Here is a 23,871-nt window from a genome sequence, read left to right as displayed (position 1 = left end):
GACTTTGAAGTTCAAACAATTCAAAACATCGAGGTCAAGCAGGGTCAAGATCATACATCCGTTTACCTCAAAGACACATGAAACAGCACAAATGCAAAACGACATGAGCACACTTACTCCTGTCTCATTCTCACACACAATCACTCACACACACACAAGGTATAAGGAGGTATAATATGTAAGATTGTGTATGAGTTTGGAATGAGGGAGTGAGAGAAAAAGAGAAAGATATGAGGTGAAAACTGCGACTTGCTGTAAACCAAATCTACTGTATATTGTTGTCTCTGTACACACACACACACACACACACACACACACACACACACACACACTTTGTTCAGAGCACACAACACACACACACACACACACACACACACACACACACACACACACACACACACACACACACACACACACACACACACACACACTAGATGGCACTTTGTTCAGAGCACAACACACTATGCTACATTTAAAATGTTTAGGGTTAACAAATAGTACACTTAGAATCGAATAAGAAATCCCTGTGTCCCGATGCTGGGATATTTGCCTTGTTAACAGAAATGGAAAGTGCAGATAAAAAGGCAATGAAGAGGCATCGACACAAATAAGATCAAATATGTACAAAACCGTGGTAAAAAAACAACCCAAAAAACCCTGTTTGTGTTACATGAGGAGATGAACACATGGAATATTTATAATCCAATCGTACTTTTAGGCTTTGTAGTTTATTAGCGTAACCGCATGTACACAATCAGGTCTGTTCAGGTGTCCTTATGGTTGCACTTTAACCAATGCACCGACCGAAGGAGCAGGTCATCGTTACTATATATTAATAATGTCTGTGAAGAAGAAGCCTTCATCACAGTTGGCATAGGGGCATGGTAAAAGGCGCACTGAGGGTTACACACATTTGATAAATTAAAACCCAAGTCATTGTTTGTTCAAAACTAATTCATTGGAAGTCTTTTTGCAAGTAACCTGCTTACCCTCTCCTTCAAGGTTGTGAAGGCCAAACAGAGCCACAGAAAGAAGCGGCCTTAGGTAGAGGCGCAATCAGTGGGAACACCTGTGCGCAATTGGAGCATACCATGTAGTGCATGGGCGCGGGTGGCACTTTTCTTGCAAGTATAACAATGTTATTGTTTGGGGCTTCTGTGGTCAAAGAGATAATATGTTGACCTATTTTGATGTGGTGTGTTTGGGTAATTTGTCTTGCATTGTGAATGTGTTTGTAGATTAGAATGACATTGGTTAGGGGTATAAATAGTGGATTATCCTATGGGGAGGGGCTTAACATGTATAAAACCCTGGCCACAAGTGTTTTGGGGGAGTCTGACTGTGGCTGTAGAGCAGAGAGGTACCAGTTATGTGTCCTCGACCTGTATGTATATAGGAGGGTTTTGATTTATTCCTGTACAATCCTTGTTACTTTGTGTTTTTAAAGCATGTTGGTGTTAATAAAAGCACCTAAGGATACATTTTTGGTGACTCTAGCCATCTTATTTAATTCCTAGTTTTTTCATCGAACCTTTTTATAACATATGGTGTCAGAAGTGGGAAATACCAGAGAATATGACCATGTTGCAACAGTCTGATCCCTTGTTAAAGTCTTTGCTAACCAAGGTGTTAAACTCCGCCAATCAAACCGCTCTAGTAGGTGGTGCAGCATACTTTCTCCACAATGACCTGCTTTATGAGGGGGAAGAGCAAGACGGCAGGAGATTAGTTGTGCCAGGTAGCTGTAGATCCCTAGTACTACACCTTGCACACACACTTCCATGGGCAGGACATCTAGGTCACTATAAGACTTATCTCAGACTTGCCTCTAGGTTCTTTTGGCCTTCAATGTACACTGATGTGCAGAAATATTGTAAAACATGCCCAGAGTGTCAGAAAACTTGTCCTCTCCGCAAATCAAACCGAGCACCCCTCCAAACCATGCCGGTGATAACAACCCCATTCAGGCGGATTGCCATGGACATTGTGGGGCCCCTGGAAAAAAGCTCAACAGGATACCAGTACATTCTTGTGGTATGTGACTATGCTACTCGGTTTCCTGAAGCTTTTCCTCTCCGGTCTATAACCACCCCAAAGTTGATCAGTGCTCTTGTTCAGCTGTTTTCTCGTGTAGGAATCCCTGAGGAAATTCTGACGGACCAGGGAACTAACTTCACATCACGCCTGATGGGTCAACTGCATAAGGAGTTGGGGATAAAAGCTATCAAGACGACTCCTTACCACCCAGAGACTGACGGACTTGTTGAAAGGTTTAACCAAACCCTCAAGAGGATGCTAAAGAAGTTCGTATCTGATACTGGAAAAGACTGGGATAAGTGGTTACCCTTTCTACTCTTTGCCTACAGGGAAGTGCCTCAAGCGTCCACCGGATTTTCCCCGTTCGAGCTACTCTACGGCTGGCCAGTCCAAGGGCCCTTGGATCTGTTGAAACGTAACTGGGAGGAAAAGGTAACAGACAAAAAGGCAGAAGGGCAGGGTATTTTGCAGTATGTCCTCCAGATCAGGGACAGGTTGGATCAGTACCGAGAGGAGGCCAGGCTCAATCTAATGGATGCCCAGAAGACTCAAAAACGATGGTACGACCAGCAAGCACGCAACCGTGAGTTCAAACCAGGTCAAAAGATTTTGTTACTCTTGCCTTCTTCCTCTAGCAAGCTACTGGCCAAATGGCAGGGACCGTTTGAAGTGTTAAGGAAGATGGGGCCTACGACTTATGAGATCTTGCACCCGGAGAAAAGAAAAAAAAAGCAGACTTATCATGTCAATCTCCTTAAAGCATGGGAGGAAAGAAGCAGCCCTCCTCCCATCACCTCACTACTGGCCCGCAGGGTGGTTGAAGAGGATGACTCCGAAGGGGTAGTTGGTGCCTGGAATCAGCAGCCAGCGAAGGTCGATCTCTCCCACCTGGATGGTAAGAAGCCAGTTGACTTGCAAGTTATTTTTGATACCCTTCCCCACTTGTTCACACAGAAACCAGGCCGGACAGGTGTGTTGCAGCATGTAATCCGAGTAAAACCGGGGCAGAACACAGTTCGGCAGGCATGCTACAGAGTACCGGAACGTTTAGTGGAGGCGTTGAAGGAAGAAATCCGCTTGATGCTCGAGCTGGGAGTAATTGAACCATCAACCAGTGAGTGTAGTAGCCCTATTGTCATTGTACCCAAGAAGGATGGCTCTCTCCGCATTTGCATTGACTTCAGGAAGCTGAATGCCATCTCCTTCTTTGATGCCTACCCAATGCCCCGGATTGAGGACCTGCTGGAGAGGATTGGTCGAGCCAACTACATCACTACCTTGGACCTCTGCAAGGGGTATTGGCAGGTCCCCTTGGAAAGCCAGTCCCGGCACCTCACCGCGTTCAGAAGCCCACTAGGCCTCTTCCAGTTTACTGTGATGCCGTTTGGTCTACATGGTGCGCCAGCAACCTTCCAGAGGTTAATGGACAAAGTTCTTCTGGGGTGCGAGGACTGCAGTGCTGCCTACCTGGATGACGTGGTCATTTACAGCAGGACCTGGGAGGAACATCTCGATCACCTTCGTCGGGTCCTAGGTGCAATCCATGCCGCAGGACTCACACTCAATCTACAGAAATGTGAGTGGGCTAAGCAGGAGACTCGTTACCTTGGGTATCAGCTGGGGAACGGTGAAGTCAGGCCACAGGTGGACAAAGTTGAGGCCGTCCTGAACAGTCCGAGACCTCGTACCAAGAAACAAGTACGGTCCTTTCTTGGCCTGGTTGGATGGTATCGACGTTTCATTCCTCAGTTTGCCACTCTAGCAGTTCCATTGACCAACCTCACGTGCAAGGCTGCTCGGAATCCTGTGGAATGGAATGAGGAGTGTGAAAGGGCTTTCCAGGAGTTGAAGAAAAAACTGTGCTCGTCTCCGGTACTGCAGAGTCCTGACTTCAAAAGACGCTTCCTGGTTCAGGTGGATGCCTCTGGAGTGGGCATCGGTGCAGTGCTGGCTCAGGGAGAACCAGGAGAGGAACGTCCAGTGTTGTATCTCAGCAGGAAACTTCTGCCCCGTGAAACCCGGTACTCCACCATCGAGAAGGAGTGTCTGGCAATCAAGTGGGCATTGGACAGCCTAAGGTACTACCTACTCGGGAGGGAATTCGACCTACAGACGGACCATAGAGCCTTGACGTGGATTCAGACCATGAAGGACCGGAACGCCAGGGTGACTAGATGGTATCTTGAACTACAACCATTCAAGTTCTGTGTGTGGCACAAAGCAGGCAAGGAAAACGTCACCGCAGACTACCTGTCAAGGCTGCCAAACATCGTTGATGTAGGAGAGGAGGGTGGTAATGTGAAGAAGAAGCCTTCATCACAGTTGGCATAGGGGCATGGTAAAAGGCGCACTGAGGGTTACACACATTTGATAAAATAAAACCCAAGTCATTGTTTGTTCAAAACTAATTCATTGGAAGTCTTTTTGCAAGTAACCTGCTTACCCTCTCCTTCAAGGTTGTGAAGGCCAAACAGAGCCACAGAAAGAAGCGGCCTTAGGTAGAGGCGCAATCAGTGGGAACACCTGTGCGCAATTGGAGCATACCATGTAGTGCATGGGCGCGGGTGGCACTTTTCTTGCAAGTATAACAATGTTATTGTTTGGGGCTTCTGTGGTCAAAGAGATAATATGTTGACCTATTTTGATGTGGTGTGTTTGGGTAATTTGTCTTGCATTGTGAATGTGTTTGTAGATTAGAATGACATTGGTTAGGGGTACAAATAGTGGATTATCCTATGGGGAGGGGCTTAACATGTATAAAACCCTGGCCACAAGTGTTTTGGGGGAGTCTGACTGTGGCTGTAGAGCAGAGAGGTACCAGTTATGTGTCCTCGACCTGTATGTATATAGGAGGGTTTTGATTTATTCCTGTACAATCCTTGTTACTTTGTGTTTTTAAAGCATGTTGGTGTTAATAAAAGCACCTAAGGATACATTTTTGGTGACTCTAGCCATCTTATTTAATTCCTAGTTTTTTCATCGAACCTTTTTATAACAGCAGATAAAAAGGCAATGAAGAGGCATCGACACAAATAAGATCAAATATGTACAAAACCGTGGTAAAAAAACAACCCAAAAAACCCTGTTTGTGTTACATGAGGAGATGAACACATGGAATATTTATAATCCAATCGTACTTTTAGGCTTTGTAGTTTATTAGCGTAACCGCATGTACACAATCAGGTCTGTTCAGGTGTCCTTATGGTTGCACTTTAACCAATGCACCGACCGAAGGAGCAGGTCATCGTTACTATATATTAATAATGTCGAAACAGAAACAAACATGGGTTACCATGGATATGACAAGAAAACACATTGCGGTTAGATGATGTGTGTATTTACCAATGGACTTCCAGGTCATCCTAAAGTGGCAGCTTTATCTGAAAAAAACTTTCTGATGCTCCACTTCTTCAATTCCGTCAGTAATGGAAGGTTTATTATGTCCAATGTTTACTGATGGCTCAAAAAACACGAATGTGGTGTTCATAAAAGAGCTAAAATAAAAAAAGTAAATAATTGATCTTTGCCCAACGACAAATCTTTAGTTTCAAATACATTTGCAAGAGACTTCCTGCCACCCTGCTAACATACAAAGAGACAAGAGCAGACGCATAACTCCCATGCTACTACATAAAGGTAAACAGCTCCAACAAACACACATTCCCATGTACTAAATCACACACAGTCAACAAAAAGTACAACAGTTTGTATCATTTCCCCAGGTGCACGCTTATGGCAAGGTGTTTACGCGTGATCAACACACATGGAAAGCACACAGCAGGACTTCTTTGACCCTGAACATATCACAGCAGAGGTGTCAGGCAACTTTTTCATGCTGCCATTCAAAACCAAGATCCAAGCAAAATGAATTTCCCAAGTTGTTTCCACGGCAGAGGTCCCCCATCTCAGGGAGTGTACACCGGCATGGCAGAGCGTGTGAATGTGTCGGAGGTTAAAACATGAGTATATGCTTCTCCATATTTATTTTCTCCTGTTTTCACCAACCATCAAAGGCAGCTGCGCTCAGTGGCAGACAACAAGGCGGAGAAACTGAACAAGTAGGCTGGGAGTTTAAAGTGCTGTCTGTGGGGTTGAAGAGAGGAATTACACTATTTTCTCAGCAGCACCGCCGTGAAATCCAAATGTCTGCCACTGCTCATTTAAATGTGTGACTGTGTGGTGTATATGTCTACTTCAGAGTGCGACTACTACTGTGTGTCTTTGATTACAGTTGGTTTGCTTCCCTACTGCTGAGAAAATGGCAAAGATGGCAAAGTTTAGAGAGAAGCAAAAAGTGGAGTCATTCTATGCACATGGTAACCTTTAAACCTGTAACACTTGAAATGGATTGTTCTTGGGAATGGTACACTTGTCAGTATTTTAACTCAAGCATTGTGTCATGTGAAGCAGACAAAAGAAAAGAACTTCACGCGATGAAGTAATGTATGTTTGTTTTAAACCATTTCTTAAATTACATTTATAAAAGAATCCATGGTAATATATACAGTTAACGTGATATAATGTTACCTATATTATGAGATATGTATATATTTTACGAAGACTTTGGCCATTCACCCAGGCCTTTATGACAGCGTACTACCCTATTAAGTATTAACTTCACTACACTGTCTTACAACTTCTTGCATTAGTGCCTCTTAAGAGAAGGAAGATAGGTATCATGAGGTAACTGAAACCTAATATACCCCTTAACTGTTAATGATTCCCCTCATTAGGCCAATCACTCCTGAGTTTGACTTCTTCCCAACATGACAGATTACAGATGAGGCGAGGCATTGGCTGGCAGCTCTGGCTGCAGCACTGCGGGCCCGATAGTGAAATCTATACGAGCAGATAAGAGCAGGCTGGGTTCATTAGCTTGGGGCAGCAGAGTAAAACTAGCTGCAAGCTTGTAGGGAGGAGAGAGTGTGAACCATGTGTCTATTAGTGTGTGGGTATTTCCTGTCGGCAATATGCGTCAAATATTAGCATTTGTCAGAAGTAATGTAGAAACTTTACTGGGCATAATTGGCTTTGATGTGTCATTTGTATTATCTCACATCGATTTAATCTACAAAATACAATAACAATCGGATAAGAATACTTTTTTACATGGCTTTTTGCCCCATTAAAGGGGCCATGGTCATGGGTTGGGGTCATGGGTCATGGCCATGGCCATGGTCATGGGCCCTGGCCATGGTCATGTTCAGCTTCATATTTGTACCCTCTACTGTGACATGTTTACATGCTTTAATGTTCAAAAGGTGCATTATGTTTCTCATACTGCCTGTGCAGCAGCACCTCTTTTCACCCTCTGTCTGAAACCAGAGCCCACTCTGCTCTGATTGGTTAGCTGGCCGGCTCTGTTGAGATTGGTCAACCGCTTAGAGATGTCCCGCCCCTTAGCCTATCACGTACAACCTGTTGGAGTGCTGACCAATAGAAGCTTGGTGTTATTTAGTCACAATGTGGAGGTGTTTCAGGTGGGGGTGGGTGGTAGAGAAACTCCCTCTTGAGGGGACTTTAAGATTTTAGCCTTTGCAGACCATTTACATGCACAGAACCTATATTATGCACTACAGGAAAGGGGAAAGCATTTAAGGAGCCACTGAAAGCACAGGGGGAGGAAAACATACCTTACCCTGTGATTAGAATATATATATAGCTGTAATTGATTGGTCAATTCAACTTGAAGAAATAGCACAACCTTTCTTACATTGGATAGCAAATGCTATGGTGCACTTTGCCCAGTTCATACACGCAGAAACATAAAAACACTCATAAATTACATAAACTATCCCACAAAAACCCTTCACCTAGAGATGCACTGATGCACAGTTAATGGACTGCACTTATACATACATACATACATACATACATACATACATACATACATACATACATACATACATACATACATACATACATAGTACAGCATTCTCCCATTCACACACATTATGGCAGGGACTCTAATACAAGGTTCTAAGGGCAACTAACATACACTCACATACCGTTGGCCCTTGCCACCGGGGGCTTTTTGGGCTGAAGTGTGTTGCCCCAAGGACCACAGACCTTCGGATTGGTTGACAACAGAGCTACCTCCTGAGCCACAGCGGCCAATCAGTCTTGTATATCCAATGTGTTACCGTCAAATGTACCTACCTGATGGTTTTATGTAACGCACAATGCAACACAGAGAGTACCTTAAAGCCACACACAGAAAATAGACTGGCGGATTAACCTTAGGGAGAAAAAGGTACTGTCCCTTTTTAATATGAAGAAAAAATGTAACTTATTTTTTCATGAGGAAATGTATAACAAAGTTTGTGTAAACTGTCAATTAAGAGTATTCAGAAAGAAAAAAAATGCATAAGCATGACAGACTAAAAACATTGTAATCAGACATGAAAATTGCAATCAGTGCACCTCTACTCTATCTGATTCTAACACATTCACCCTATTAAGGAACAAACATCTTTCAATCAATAAGAGATGGAAGAATTTCAGATTGAGTGCAATCCACCACACAGCCTTCATCCCAGCATGTGCAGTTTGTGCAAGATAAGTGGGCCTTGATGAGGTAGGGTGTATGCATCATATAGTCATATAGAGCTGATGAGATTAGATGATCATATTCAGATTGATTATCATAATTTTCCATAAAAAAGTATTCAAATGTGATCGTTCTCATAAATAATTTGCTATATTTTATTTTCTTACATTGTGGGACATTTAAAAGTGGGGTAGGTAATTTTGGAGGAACCAGCTCGAGTGCGCTAGAATTTGAAAATACACAACCGTAAAAAATCTGCCACTTCCTTACAGAGCCCCTCCTCCAACACACACGAACGCGCACATGACCAATGAGGGCACGAGGTAAGTTTGTGCACAGATGGAAGGCTGACAGGCAGGTAGGCCATCCAGTTACTTTAGCCGGGCCGGCTCAGATGATTGGTCGTGCTTTTTACAGTAGACTACGGCTTCCACAGATGAAATGTTGTCATGGATTTTTTGTCAAAGCACTTAAGATATTCATTGCTATCGGGATGTTAAGAGCATTCCATGGAATATAACAAAAAGTGTATCTCGAGCCGGTTTCTCAAACTTACCTACCCCACCTTTAAGTGATTTAATTTTGGGGTTTTGACTGCCCAAAACAAGATATTTAAAGTTAAAATGGAAATATATTTACTTTTCTTTGATGTTTAATAGACCAAAGGATACATTCAAAATATACACTGCAAATTAATAATAATGACGTACATTTTAAGGGATATGTTTTTAACTTTAACTCTTAAATCAAAATATGGCTGTGTGTGCTGAACATACAAATAATTATTATTTTTTTAACAACTACACACCTGACAACGTACTTTAGACTGTTATCTCTTTTGTCTATTATCTTTGCTTCATCTTATTCATCTCAAACTGTCCACATGAATTGAAATGCCATATGACACTGGATATTGACTTTAACATTGTATGAAATGACTGCATGTAAAAGAGTTGCACATAGTACCAAACTGCAGCACCTTTACCACACTGTCCCGCTTCTCCAGCCACACTGAATACAAATGAACTGGCGTAGCATGACCGGACAAATAATGAAGTAAGCACCTGAGTTTTCTAATGAGTTTGTGGACTATTGGAGCTAAACGGCAAGTCAATATGGTACTTTTGAAGCCCTGCAGTGGCTGAAATTGCTAATTGCAGCTTTAAACAAACTCGAGGTAATTAAATACAATGTAATAAAATAAATGACCTGTAGTTTGTCTTCACCGTTCCTAGCCAGGCTGCGACAGGCTGCATCCAGTTCCTCACCCATGCAGGTAAGGACTGCCTCTTGCTCTGCTTCCATCAGCAACACCTTCTCCTCCAGCCTAACACGCTCCGACTCTGAAGCGCGCCTCCGCTCACCCGACCTGACCTGTGTTAGGGGGCGAGAGAGAGCCGAGTGGGGTATTGTGGGTGAACATGTGCAACCGCCGTCAGGAGTTCTGTCATCTGAATCTTACAAGACAGAAGTATTGCAGTTGATTTTTTTGAAGATCACTTTGAAAAATCCAGGTTTGATTATTAGAAGATCAATTCCAGTAGATGTAAGATTAAAGGATTAAAAGGATGGTGCAGGAATGAGTCATATACCCAGAAACAAGTGACTAAATGAGAATTCTAAACGTCATCACGCCAAATGATGAACCGCCTTTAGCTTAGCGGTAGTGACATGAAGTCATGAAACCGTGATGTAGTTCTGTTCTACCCTAACGTCGGCTTATTACTACTGGCAATTGCATTTACTCTTCAACCATTATAAAAGTGGTGTTAATACCTGGAGATGATCCTGCTGCTCACTTTCATAAACATTTGTTTTGCCACAAATGTCTACTCTTTTAATTTGTTATTATGCGCAATGCCTTGTTTTGTTTTATGTTGCTGCAACAACAAAAAATCCCAAATTGGGATTAATAAAGTACATTTTATCTTATTTTCTGCAATTATTCCAAAATCCAATGGACAAATGACATTGCTTTTTATTGAGCGAGCCCTTAGAATGCTAACCTCCGGGACAGCCTACAGAAATGTGTTTACATTTCACCACTGTATACACAGATAAAAACAGATAACCCTTGGGCCATTCAGTGTACTCCTTCACAAAGAAACCTAGTTAACTTTCCTTCCCTCGCCCTCACTGTCAATAGTTTCCCAGCAGGACACAGCGATCGATAAGTCTGAGGCACAGGAACCAACTGATCAGTGCTACCCGGGGACCATTACCCTGTCTCTGGGATAATAAACCGCCTATGTTATATTAATAAGAGCCGCTTTTTCTTCATTCACCCGATTTACAATCAATACATGGATCCCCAAAGAGCCCCATACAACTTATCAGGGGCCTGTCAGAGAAGTGAACAGGGGTTCAATACTCCATCTGCTGTTGTAAAACACCTGAGGACGTATTGATAAATCCCCTTTAAAAATAGTGCTGATCTGGAAGCACTTCACCTTTTGAACCATACTTAAGTCTGTATGATCACGTGGCCTAAGCAGATATAATAAATCTTCATGCAGAGAAGGAAGGTAGGAAAGCTATGTCCTTGATGGTAGACATTCATAAATATATAAAAAAAGAACGTGGTTAATTGTATTGCACTATCTTTAAAAAAAGTCTGAGTGCGCTTGGAAGGGATATCAAAAAAGGCTTCAAGGTAACAATGTGCACTCTATTAGAACAGGTCACATCAGTGTCTGCACATTCTCTCCATGCTATAAACGCATATCTATAAGATTGTGCTGTATGTATATTAATTTTTCAAAAAAAAACCCGAAATGAATCATACTTTATCATTCAAAAATGTAAATTAAAATGATGGGTATTAACAGATTATGACGAAATTTCTACGAACATGTCCGTCAAAATGATTGACAGCGCTATAACCGCTGCGGATGACTCACGTCTGTACAATTTGCCGAACCATTTAGATATCTTTCATTTCAACGTCCTTGGTCTTCAGCTGCCACGAGTAATTAGAATCAGCACAAATACTTCAAACTTTCTGATACTCACTCATTGGAAGTTTCACGTCACCTGATATAACGTTAGGAAAAGACCAGGAGGCGGGGCTTACTTTGTCATCCAGATCCTGTTTGAGTAGCTGGTACTTTCTGCGGAGAAGTGCATGTGCCTCGTCTTTTGTGCTCAGCTGTGCTGCCAGCTTATCACACTCATCCTTCATCCTGTCCAGCTTGATGCGCAGAGCCGCACACAGCTCCTTGTCTGACGCTGTATCTGCCTAGTGGAGAAGGGGGGGTGTTTAAGGCATGATACACAGGCAATACTTTGAGATAATGAGGACTGATGTTTATCTGCTGCGAATTTATCTACATAAAGCAGGCTGCAGTTTGTATTTCTGTGATATTCAAGCCTTGAGATATACTGGGAGTATGATTATAAAGTGTAAATAGGTTTTCCAAGTCGCATTAGCATTGATATCAATTCTGCCTCTTCATACATCATGCCAAATTAGTTAAAATCCTACCTTGAAACTTTTCTAAATATATATATATATATATTTGTATTGATATGTTTTCTCTACGATCTATTTTCTTAAAGGTCTCCCATCATGCTATTTTTAGGCATATATTATGGGTTTCAGATATATACAAATATATAAAAAACATGTGGTGTGTTTTGCTCAAAATACCAAACAGATCATGCATTTCAGACATCCCTCATATCCCTCTATTTCAACCCTGTTAGAGAACTGCAGATTCTAGCTGCTGCTGCCCCCCCCTTTGGAGCGTGCAGAAATTCTCTCTGGAGGGAACTTTAGGATTTTAGCCTTTGCATACCATTTACACACACAAACACCTATAAACACACTACAGGGAATGGAAAACCCCAAAAAGCACATAAGGGCCACTTTATTATGTTGAGTTTATTATATAAAATATTTCTATCTTTATTTCTAAATGTTATGAAACATGTCTTTTATAAAGTTTGTAGTTACTATGCCATTAGGTCCTTGACATAGAAATTGGATGACTTACAGGAGGGCTTTTTCCTCAATAGCTATGCTTTCTGCCCTCCCACTTCAACTAATGTGGTTTTCTTGTACCATATCTGTATTAATTGTCAGTATTACAATTGATATAGTTAACACAAAAAAGATCTCTAAAGTCACGTATTGCAGGTACAGGGTGAAACATCCAAAAAGTCTGACATAGCATTATTATTGTTTGTTGGGTCAAGAGAATGAGTAAATGACATCCCCTATCAAAATCATGGTCTAAGGCCCCAGCCACACGAGGACGAAAACGGCTAAACGCATAGGATTAACACAAACGCAAACAAGCTTCCGTCCACACGCAATAGTTATCCGGATAGTGTCTGCCCACACGAGACCGCTCCGTTTAGCTCCAACCGCTGGAGAAGCTGCAGTACATATGCTGAGCCTGTACGTGGCGCTGTAACTTCCTCCACAAAAGCAGCGAAGAAGCATGGTTGTCATGGTTGCCCTTCTGTTTATTCTCCGCGGTGGGGGCCGAGGGAACCGGGCAGAGTTTTTCACCAGTCAACGTGTATTAAAGTTAAAATCTTCCGGACAAAATTATAAAAGTGCCGGTCAAAGGTCTTCTTTGTTCTTTATTGAGCTTTAAAACAAATGAATAACGACTCTATATAATATAATGATAAAATACACGGAGCCTCTCTTTTTCCTTCCTCTCTTCGGACAGCGTCAGTGTCTGTCTCATGCAGCAGCTCATCCAGTAATCAGTGACCCGGCCGACTGTAAAAATAAACATATTTATAACTAGTTTAGGGAGTTTGAGAGGTAATTAAAATAGCTAAGGGTGATGATCTGACTTGAAGTGTGTGTTTTGCTGATGGAGGATCTGCTGTAGATGTTGCACAAACAACTGTAGCATGGTCAATAGCGTCCGGAGCACGATAGCAACTCTGCGATCCGCCATTGTTGTTGTTGTTGGTGGCGAAACACTTCAGCACTGGCGCGGGGTAAGCGGAGGTGAGCAGAAGAGGTGGGGAGAGGCGGGACTATTGCGCAATCACTATCAGTGATGTGAAAATGTTCGGATAGGGCGCACACACAGAGCCGTTTGACCCCCCAGAGAGTTGCGTATGCCGTTCTATCCACCTTGGGACCCGTTATCGTTTCCTCAGTCGTTTAGTGCCGTATTCGGTCGTCCTCGTGTGGCCGAACGGTCTATATGACACTAAACAGTAACGCAAACGACCAAATTCATCCTCGTGTGGCCGCAGCCTAAGTCCTTAATATGTTTCTCAGTCGGGCTTATGCTTGTAGAAGACAATCCAGCCTCAGCTCAGACATAAGCTTTCTATCTAGAGTGATCACTTTATCACACAGGGCTGAAGATATAGTAAAGTGGAATGAACAAATGGATAGACTGCGAGAGACAGCAATGACTAGGAAAAAAAGAAAAAAACTGGAAGTGAGAAGAGAGGAAAAATAGATGGAAAAAGCTACATTTCAACTAGAGGGAGGCAGTAAGAGGGGGATTAAGACAGAGCGAGTGGAGGAGAAATCAAGAGTGAAAGGACAAGTATTAGAAAGTAAGAATATTTAAAGCTTTCTTCTGACAGTTGACTGTATCAAAATCGTAAAATGCAGGCCTCTGGTGATGTGACTATGGGTGGGCTTCTTAGGGACATCTGCAGCACCCGTGGGCTAGTACTTTAAAACATTCTAGCAAACGCCCTTGTCCTTACAGTGCTCAGAAATGACACCATTACAATGAGCTATGTCAGATATTAATGCCATTCTGCACTGCTAATGGGCTAAACTCAACCATATCAGGGAGGACCATGCCCCTTAAGAAACAATGTACCCATGAGGGCTCATCATTGGAGATATCGAAAGGCAGGGAGGCGCGTAGGGCACTGGGGGAGTATGCCAAAGTGGAGTCCCCTATCTGCAGCGCTGCCTTGATGAGACTTCTGAGGTCTTATATCGGGGTTTTTAAATATTCACGCTTTGGGCTTTGGAATGGCCGTGAGGATCCAGGGGGCTCCACACACCATTAAGAACTCAGCTATCCTCGATTCACCCGTACTCAGAGGACAGAGGCCCGACCAATGAAGGAAATTACCCCAAATGAGGATTTTGTCTGTGTCTCGCTGAGTCGGAAATATGCCAGATGTTTAGTGGCTGAGGCATGTTACCCCGCGCTGAATTTAAAAGTGCGTGCCAATGAGACTCTAAATGTCAATTAGAGTGCGGCGCTCTGTGATCCATACCCAGGTGCACAGAAAAATATATTTTTTTGGGGTTATTTTGACCTTGACATCTCAAAGGATTTATGATTTATGTATTTTTGTCACTTCTGTTGCACAATCCAGGGATCAGCACAGCATTTTAAATGGGTACCGTTAAAGGTCAAAGGAATAGTACAAAATGTTTTTGCAAAGGGTTTAGTTGATACCCCTCTCATTTCTGTGTCATAAATACCTAGCTTGAAACAGTTGATTAGCTCACTATAGAGCAGGGATGGGCAAATGGCGGCCCGCGGGCCGCATGGGGCCCCCACCTCCTCTTTTTGCGGCCCTCAGATTAATTTATAAACAACGTAATTAATCAAAAAAAAAATTTAAAATGTTTTTTAAATATATTTTTTATTTGTTTTACTTGTAGTTCTGATACCGTCCACTAGACTCCTAGTTACGTCGCGAGCTCCGTACATGATTTCAAATACCGCAAAATAATCTGTGACGCAGTATTGTGTTTGTTTCCCAGGGAAACCCTCACAAGAAACACCGGCTGTTGTTATGCCTGCTGTGACGTTAAGTTGCCTCTTGTAATTATGCCTTTACAAGCTTAAAAGTTGTATTTATCATCTGAATTTGGCAAAACAAGTTTAATATTCTTAAAACCAAGACTTTGTTTATTTGAAATCAGATGAAAACAAACTGTCCCGGACCCTGCCGTGTTATCTATGATTACTACGCTTTTCATTCATAATTTCAGCGGGAGGGAGGGGGAGTGGCGCTGAGGAACAGCAGAGTGCGGGCTGACAGGTGTCTGTGTTGCAGAGACTGGCTACAAGTGTTTTAGGTTCAAGTTAGACAACTATTGTCTGGGTTAGTGTTCATGACTTCATGTTTATGTCATCTTAATGGTTAATCTCAATACACACACATTTTCCGTGCTTTCCAATAGTTTAAAATAGTTGTATTCCACTGTTTAATAACCTGTTCAATACAAACATGCCACTTGTAAAAATGAAATAACATTTCTGTGAACTGATATTTGTTTAGTGAGCTTATTAGAGGATGTTCCCTTTGATTGTAAAATGTCAATGAAGATGTCAGACTTAGTATATTTGTTAATAATGACATACAACACATGGAATTTTTGTGTGTGTGTGTGTGTTCCAAGTGAATCTGCAGCCCCCTGGTGGCCAGTACATCAATGATGTGGCCCCCACCACCATCAAAGTTGCCCATGCCTGCTATAGAGGATACAAACAGCTGGCATGACTCTATAGAAAGATACAAATATCCAAGTGTTTGAACAACTCTGTAGATGGGATGTTTTTTGCATCACGGCGATAAAAAGATATAACACATTTAGATAAAGCTCAAAGGATGGCTTATTTCATTGCAATAAATCAATCATTATGCCGATCATGGACAGCATTAAGAGGGGAAAGAGAACCTATTTTGACCAATCCCAGACACTAATATTACATATTACAAAGAAAAATAAACTCCTTAAGTGTTGAAACATTTCAGCCTGCTTCAATAAAATAAATGGGTACCACTTTACAATAAGACTACCCTTATAAATGATTCATAAAGTTTTTATAATTAAGTTATTAATTAGGTTGTAAACACTTTATGAATCATTAAGTTGAACCGCTCCTCCTTCGCGTCGAAAGGAGCCAGTTGAGGTGGTTCGGGCACCTAGTTAGGATGCCACCTGGGCGCCTCCCTAGGGAGGTGTTCCAGGCACGTCTAGCTGGGAAGAGACCAAGGGGTAGACCTAGGACCAGGTGGAGGGATGATATCTCTTCGCTGGCCTGGGAGCGCCTTGGGATCCCCCAGTCAGAGCTGGTTGATGTCGCCAGGGAAAAGAACGTTTGGGGCTCTCTGCTGGAACTGCTACCCCCGCGACCCGACCACGGATAAGCGGGAGGAGATGGATGGATGGATGGAAGAACCATTTATAAAGCAGTTCTAACAGTTTTCATACATCAACACAGGCTCACTATTTGGCAAGATGACTAAGCGTTATCTTGGCTACCTAGCGTACTTCGTCTTCTTCATCAGCCAGCATCCTTATATCTGTTGTTCACTGAGTTGATTCTCCCCCTTCCATCTTGATGTTTTTTGGCATCTCTTTATGACCATTTATTTATGAGTTACTAACATTTATAACTGCCAAAAGGGAGCCTTGTAAAGTGTAAAACACATTCCCATTTATTGATGAGTTACAACCATTTATAATTTGTTTAAGTTATATTTGTTTGTCTGTCCAGTATTAGGGCCACACTTAGGGAAAAAAAACAGAGAGATTTCGAGAATAAAGTCGTATTAATACGAGAATAAAGTCGTAATATTACGAGATTAAAGTGGTAGTTTCATAAGTGACTTGAGAAGGAGACATGAGCGTCCTGCAATAAAATGAGGAATGTGGAGCATCTTGTGAAGCAGTACTTTAGTTTAGGTTTCTCAAATAACGAAATACTTAATCTTTTGGCACATCAGCATCAGATTATCATAAGTATTTTGAAAACTTTGAAAAGGTTGTGCAAGAAACTATGTCTATTATTTCGAAAAAAGAACCAAACGGACTTGGAGGAGATTGTCTCCTTTCTGCCGGAGGAAATGGCTGGTTCTGGCCGACTACAAGGCTACATCTACGAGCTGTTCAAACGGGATTTGTTGTTTCACAAGAAACAATGAGACTTGTAATCAAGGCTTTGTTTGGATCCAGAAGGAGTCGAACGATAGCCTTGTAGTGGAATCGGAATGAGCTCCCCATTGAAATCAGGACAGCAGAAAGCTTACACATCTTCCGGCGCAGACTGAAAACTCATCTCTTTCGACTCCACTTCGAGCGATAGAATTACTACGAACAAAGAATTGCTAACAAAGGACTTATATACTAACAAAGGACTGGCTTATCTAAAGCAGTTGAGTAGCACTTGAAATGTTTTAGCTCTATGAAACCTGATGTACTTATATGATTCTATTTTCTTCAAGTTTGTATCATGTTGGTCTAATGCACTTATTGTAATTCGCTTTCGATAAAAGCGTCAGCTAAATGCAATGTAATGTAATGTAGTCGGCCAGAACCAGCCATTTCCTCCTGCAGAAAGGAGACAATCTCCTCCAAGTCCGTATTTCGTTATTTGAGAAACCTAAACTAAAGTACTGCCCACAAGATGCTCCACATTCTTCATTTTATTGCAGGACGCTCATGTCTCCTTCTCAAGTCACTTATGAAACTACGACTTTAATCTCGTAATTATGACTTTATTCTCGTAACTATGACTTTATTCTCCAAATCTCTGTTTTTTTTTTCCTAAGTGTGGCCCCTAATACTCCGTCGTAGTCCAGTACTGCTGTAAGCTTTCTGCTAGCTCCTCCGGGGAACATAACTTGAACTCTGCCATGTTTGTTGTGCTGGTACCTTGTTGACCGACTATTGTGACTCGCTTTGCGGTTAAAACAGAGGGTGCATGAATGCGGTTTTGCGGTAAGTGAAATTTGAGTACTTTATTTATGTGTTGCTTATGTTTTTAGTCAGCTAACGTTAATGATTGTTAAGGCTTGGTTTAGCATGTAGTAAGCAAGTGGTAGCGACATCTGTGCTAACGATGCTAATAGTAGCCTCCAAGTTCAAACGAAATAGAGAAGTGTTAAGCACTAGCATTAAGTGGGATAATACTGTAGAACAAACGGCTTCTGTTTGAGGTTGGTAAAATAACATCAACCTTGTAAGTTAGAGATATTTTATTAGGTAGGTAACTTTATGCATCGATAAGGACATTTAAAGGTGGGGTAGGTACGTTTGAGAAACCGGCTCGAGATACACTTTTTGTTATATTCCATGGAATGCTCTTAACATCCCGATAGCAATGAATATCTTAAGTTCTTTGACAAAAAATCCATTATAAAATGTCATCTCTGGAAGCCGTAGTGCTGTAAAAAGCACGACCAATCATCTGAGCCGGCCCGGCTAAAATAACTGGATGGCCTACCTGCCTGTCAGCCTTCCATCTGTGCACAAACTTATCTCGTGCCCTCATTGGTCATGTGCGCGTTCGTGTGTGTTGGAGGAGGGGCTCTGTAAGGAAGACGCAGATTTTGTCCGGTGGTGTATTTTCTTATTCTAGCGCACTCGAGCTGGGTTCTCCAAAATTACCTACCCCACCTTTAAATTTGCTATGATTGATTATGTAGACAAGCTAACGTCAAAGTAGTGTTGAAGAGTGGCTTACCCCCTAATCCCACCAGGAGCGTCTGCGCTGCGTTGCGGCGTTTTTAGCGATCGCGGCCACTCTAGTCAATGGGTGCTATTCCACCAGACCCGCTGTGCCGCGGCTCGAAGCGTCCCAGAAGCTCCTCGCCGCAAGGAATTTCTAAAATATAGGATGAATCCTATTTTTGACACGGCACAGCGCAGCGCAGGCAGGAAGAGGAACGTTCATCCACAGGGATGCAAACTCATCAGGCATGAAAAAGGTGACAAGGATCCGAGCCCCCCTACCCCACGGAATATCGGCTTTAAAATGAGGAATTACAGAGGATTTTAGCAGTCAGAACAACTAAAGCAGCAGTGTTAATAACAGAAATGCCAAAGAGTCACATCTAATAAAAGTATATAAAAGCATTTATTTTAATTGTGTAGCAGTCAGTTTATAATTTTGGCAGCACTGTTGAGCATTTTGCTTTCAGCATGCCTCTGTGCAAGGCTTAGTCTTTCTATCTGTATAGCCAGTGGTAAGTTCATAAACTCAAGTACTATACTTGGGTACAATTTTGAGATACTTGTACTTTATTTAAGTATTTCAATGTTTTGCTACTTCGTTCTTCTTCTCCTCTACAGTTCAGAGGTAAATGGTATTTAATCCCTTAAGTGACTTCACAGATGTGGATGAATGATGTGAAATATAATCAAGTGTTAAATCAGACTTTAGTTCCACCTGGAGTAAATTCACAAGCTACCCTGCAGAATACAGAGTCATTCAAACTAGCTGCACCTTTACCAGCTTTGAGAACACTTTCATGATCAATCATTATAAAACATATCATATATATTATTCTGAAATGGACCAATCTGCACAATGACTACTTTTACTGTCGCTACTTTCACTATATTTTGATGAGAATACTTTTCTACTTTTACTTGAGGAACATTTTGATTGCAAGATTGTTCCTACATTCTGGTACTACTACTTTTACTCAAGTACAAGACCTGAGTACTTCTACTTTTACTGAAGTAGAAGATCTGAGTACTTCTACTCTAGTACAAGATCTGAGTAGGCTACTTCTACTTTTACTCTAGTACAAGATTTGAGTACTTCTACTTTTACTCAAGTACAAGATTTGAGTACTTCTACTTTTACTCAAGTACAAGATCTGAGTACTTCTACTTTCACTATAGTACAAGATCTGAGTACTTCTACTTTTAATCAAGTAGAAGATCTGAGTACTTCTACTTTTACTCAAGTACAAGATCTGAGTACTTCTACTTTTACTCAAGTACAAGATCTGAGTACTTCTACTTTTACTCAAGTACAAGATCTGAGTACTTCTACTTTTACTCAAGTACAAGATCCGAGTACTTCTACTTTTACTCAAGTACAAGATCTATACTTATACCACCTCCGTTTATAGCCTATGAAAAAAACTATTAGAAAACGAAGGCTAAAGCTAACGTTAGCACATAGTGACAATGTAAAACTTTTCAGTGCACATCACGCTCTGCGCTCCGACAGGGAGCTCTGCTCTGAACACCTGAACGGCCCGTTCTAACAGCTGTTCACCAGCGGCCCAGTCTGTGCCACAGTGACTCCGGACCACACAGTTAATATTAACGAACGCACCCCAAAAATATTTTTATTGCAGATCTACATGAATCACACAAACGACCTATTTTGGGTTCAAAACGGCGGATTTCGCCGAAAGGTGACAAGTTTGCATCCCTGCATCCAACAACTGCGAGGCTGCACACAAGACGCTCCGCTTCCGCAACGTTTTGAAACGCGCCTGGTGGGTTATGACGCAGGAGGAGGCGCAGCGCGGCGCAGACGCAGCGCAGACGCTTCCGGTGGGATCAGGGGGTTAGTGTATGTGAAATCAACGTCACCATAAGATGTGTGTATATTACAAATATTCAGTCATATTTCAAGTTGATTACTTAGATATACAATATGGTTGGTTGAGCTGGAGTTCATTATTGAGGTTACACGTTAACGTCACAGTCATATCTGAAGAACGAACCCAAACCTTGTTGTTTTTATTAATTGTATTACCAAATTGGTATTGAATAAATAGTAAGCATTGGTAATACCAATGCTGATAAAGTAAACTATTATAAACTTTATTTGAGTATTTGTGTCTGGGAGAAGGTACTGTACCCAGTTGCGGCAGTTCCTACGTTCGGCAGTTATAGACTGGGCTTTCTTGTACACAAAAAAAATCAATATGGACCATTACTGTATAATTATCCTTAAATGATGTTATACAATGCACCTAATAAACAAGTATGGCATTTTGAAACAAGATGTGCAACAATTGTTACTGTAATTTGTGTGCATGTTGTTGTTAATTAAGATGATGTTATGATTTATTTGTTGTTACTATGCACGTGGACGCTTTGGACATACCTGGAGAAGGAAGAAATGGGTCTTCGGAAAGATGGGAGTTAAAGACAGAAAGCGGAGACTAGTGTTGAAACTAGTGGAGGAACGATCAAGATGCCACCTTGTCCCTCTGATTAGACGGCTTGTTAAGTCAGGAAGTAGCATTATTAGTGATGAGTGGAGGGCATACATGAGAGTACTGAGTAACATGGGGTACAACCACTACACCATAAACCACAGCAGTATTCAACATATAGAAAGAGCTAGGTCGACCGTCAAAGGACATGCCCGTAGACTGAGAGGAAACAGTACAGAGAGTTTGTTGGAGGAACACCTCAAGGTTCTTGAATGGTCATCTTGGCTTGGCTCTGCTCACCCTGATGGACTGCTTGGATGCTTGTTCAAGGATATACACAAAGCCTTTCCAGTCTGAGTACCATTACTGTATGTCTTACCAAGTCTTTCATTTATGTCTGAGAAAAGCTTTTATGTTTAAATATGTATATCAGTCATTACTTTGAGTCCTGATTTTCTTCATGTGTGAAGAAAATGTTTTGCTTGGTTCTGTTGCATCTTACTTTGCATTTCATGTGAAAAATGTGTATTAGGTTAGCGTGAATGTTACAACTCATTCATACATGGACATGTGTATTAAACTTAAAAACAACGCACCCTTTCAGTAGTTATAAATGTTAGTGACTCATCAATAGATGGTGATGTGTTTCACACTTTACAATAAGGCTCCCTTTTACCAGTTATAAATGGTAGTAACTCATAAATAAATGGTCATAAGAGATGCCAAGAAACATCAAGATGGATGGGGGGAGAATCAACTCAGTGAACAACAGATACCAAGGATGCTGGCTGAGGAAAAAGACGAAGTAAGCTAGGTAGTCAATATAAGGCTTAGCAGTACAGATAAATGTGGGCTCACTATTTGGCAAGCAACCGGTCACAGTTGCCCTGTTTATCTCATGTCTTATAAAAGCTTATTAATGATTTATAAAGTGTTCACAACGTAATTAATAAATTAATTACAAACTATTCGTAAACCCTTAATAAGGGTAGTCTTATTGTAAAGTGGTACCAACAAAGGTATAACTTTGGTGGAAAAAATCGCTTTAAGAGTTTCTTAGATTAACTCACCACCATGACTGATGGTTGATTGATACTCAATAATTATGCATAGTCATACATTTACAAAAGTAAGACAACCACAGATGCCCATGATATATAAAATAACTCTAGCCATGTCCCCATCAATCATGGGACACAAGATAAAGTAAGCTGCATTGAGCAGAGTTTCAAACACACACTAAAAATGACCGATGGCATCGATTGTATTTAGATATTATGTATTTGTTATAGCACTAGAAATATTGATGGTTATTTCTCAGTTATTAGAGACAAACCAACCCAATCTCAAAATGTGTTGCTAGTGGAGCGGCTCAAGCATCATTTGGTGGACCACTCCACTGTAATCTGTACACCGCAATTTCCGCTTACCCACCTCTCTGAAGCTTATCAATAAACAATTAATGAAATGATATATTGTTTGTTCAATATATGGAAAAACTGAAATGACTATGTAGCATTATTTGAGTCAAGCTGGCTGTTTCCAGGCTTCATTTTAAGCTAAGAGAGTGGTATCATCCAACTGTGCAAAAAGATAAATATGTGAATTTCCCAAAATGACACTTTTTTTTATTACTTTCTATGTCCTTTAAAAAACACATACGTCGAGATATTTATAGAAAGGGCTTACCTTAACCTCCTCCAGGTGTGCCTGTATTTCCTCCCGCTCTTGACGGCAGAGAGTGAGATTGTCCTGCACTTCACGATACTTCTTGGTCCTGGTGTCCTCGATCATGGCCCTCGTATTGTCCAGTTCTGTCTGATGCACCTCTCTCTCCAGCTGCAGCTGCTGCCCCAGTGCGGCCCGCTCCTCCTGCACGGCTGTCAGCTTGGCCTGGAGCTCCAACAAGCCTTTCTGGAGCGCCTTCTTGGAGCTCTCCTCCTCGGCCAATAGCTGGACTAGCCGAGAATGGGCCGAAGTCATCTGCTTCATTGAGGCCTGGAGCTCGGCCTGCGTGTCCTGGTCTCTCTGACAACGACGGGCTAGGCTGTGAGCTTTTTCTTCCAGACTCTGGTTCTCTTCCTTCAGCCGTGTCTGGACAGCAGCCAGACGCTGAGTCTCCTCCTCCAGGGCGGCAGAGGCCTCCCGCACCTAGGGTTAGGATCTGTTAGAATCTGATCAAAGCTCTTTAAATGACTCTTTAGCTGAGCTTTAATACTTTTTTACGTACAGCACCTCAAACTAAACATGACATGACAAATTGGTCTGCCAAATAAATTAAAATCAAAGTTTAAGCTGCGTCTGAGGCCAGAGCGGGATTTGCCTAAACAAACAGAATCATTTCTAAGTATTTCAGAAAATAATTGATATATGTCAACTTTGGCACGACTTCAATATTTGCTGACAGCTAA

General features: G+C 41.8%; 1 protein-coding gene across 1 annotated transcript in view; it reads right to left on the bottom strand.

Moving 5' to 3' along the window:
• Nucleotides 1-6,811: 6,811 nt before the first annotated feature.
• Nucleotides 6,812-23,871, bottom strand: part of LOC117439619 (centrosomal protein of 128 kDa-like) — a 48,621-nt gene continuing 31,561 nt past the window's right edge. Inside the window, exons 15-18 of the mRNA XM_034075608.1 lie at nucleotides 23,150-23,611; nucleotides 11,661-11,825; nucleotides 9,797-9,961; nucleotides 6,812-6,943 (exon numbers count right to left, since the gene is read on the bottom strand). Coding sequence (XP_033931499.1) covers nucleotides 6,812-6,943; nucleotides 9,797-9,961; nucleotides 11,661-11,825; nucleotides 23,150-23,611 — 924 coding nt within the window. The remainder of the gene's footprint in view (nucleotides 6,944-9,796; nucleotides 9,962-11,660; nucleotides 11,826-23,149; nucleotides 23,612-23,871) is intronic.

The sequence above is a fragment of the Pseudochaenichthys georgianus genome, chromosome 24, assembly GCF_902827115.2.
Source record: "Pseudochaenichthys georgianus chromosome 24, fPseGeo1.2, whole genome shotgun sequence".
Taxonomy (NCBI): Eukaryota; Metazoa; Chordata; class Actinopteri; order Perciformes; family Channichthyidae; genus Pseudochaenichthys; species Pseudochaenichthys georgianus.
The sequence above is the reverse complement of the archived record's forward strand: the minus strand, read 5'-3'. Positions and strand labels throughout refer to the sequence as shown.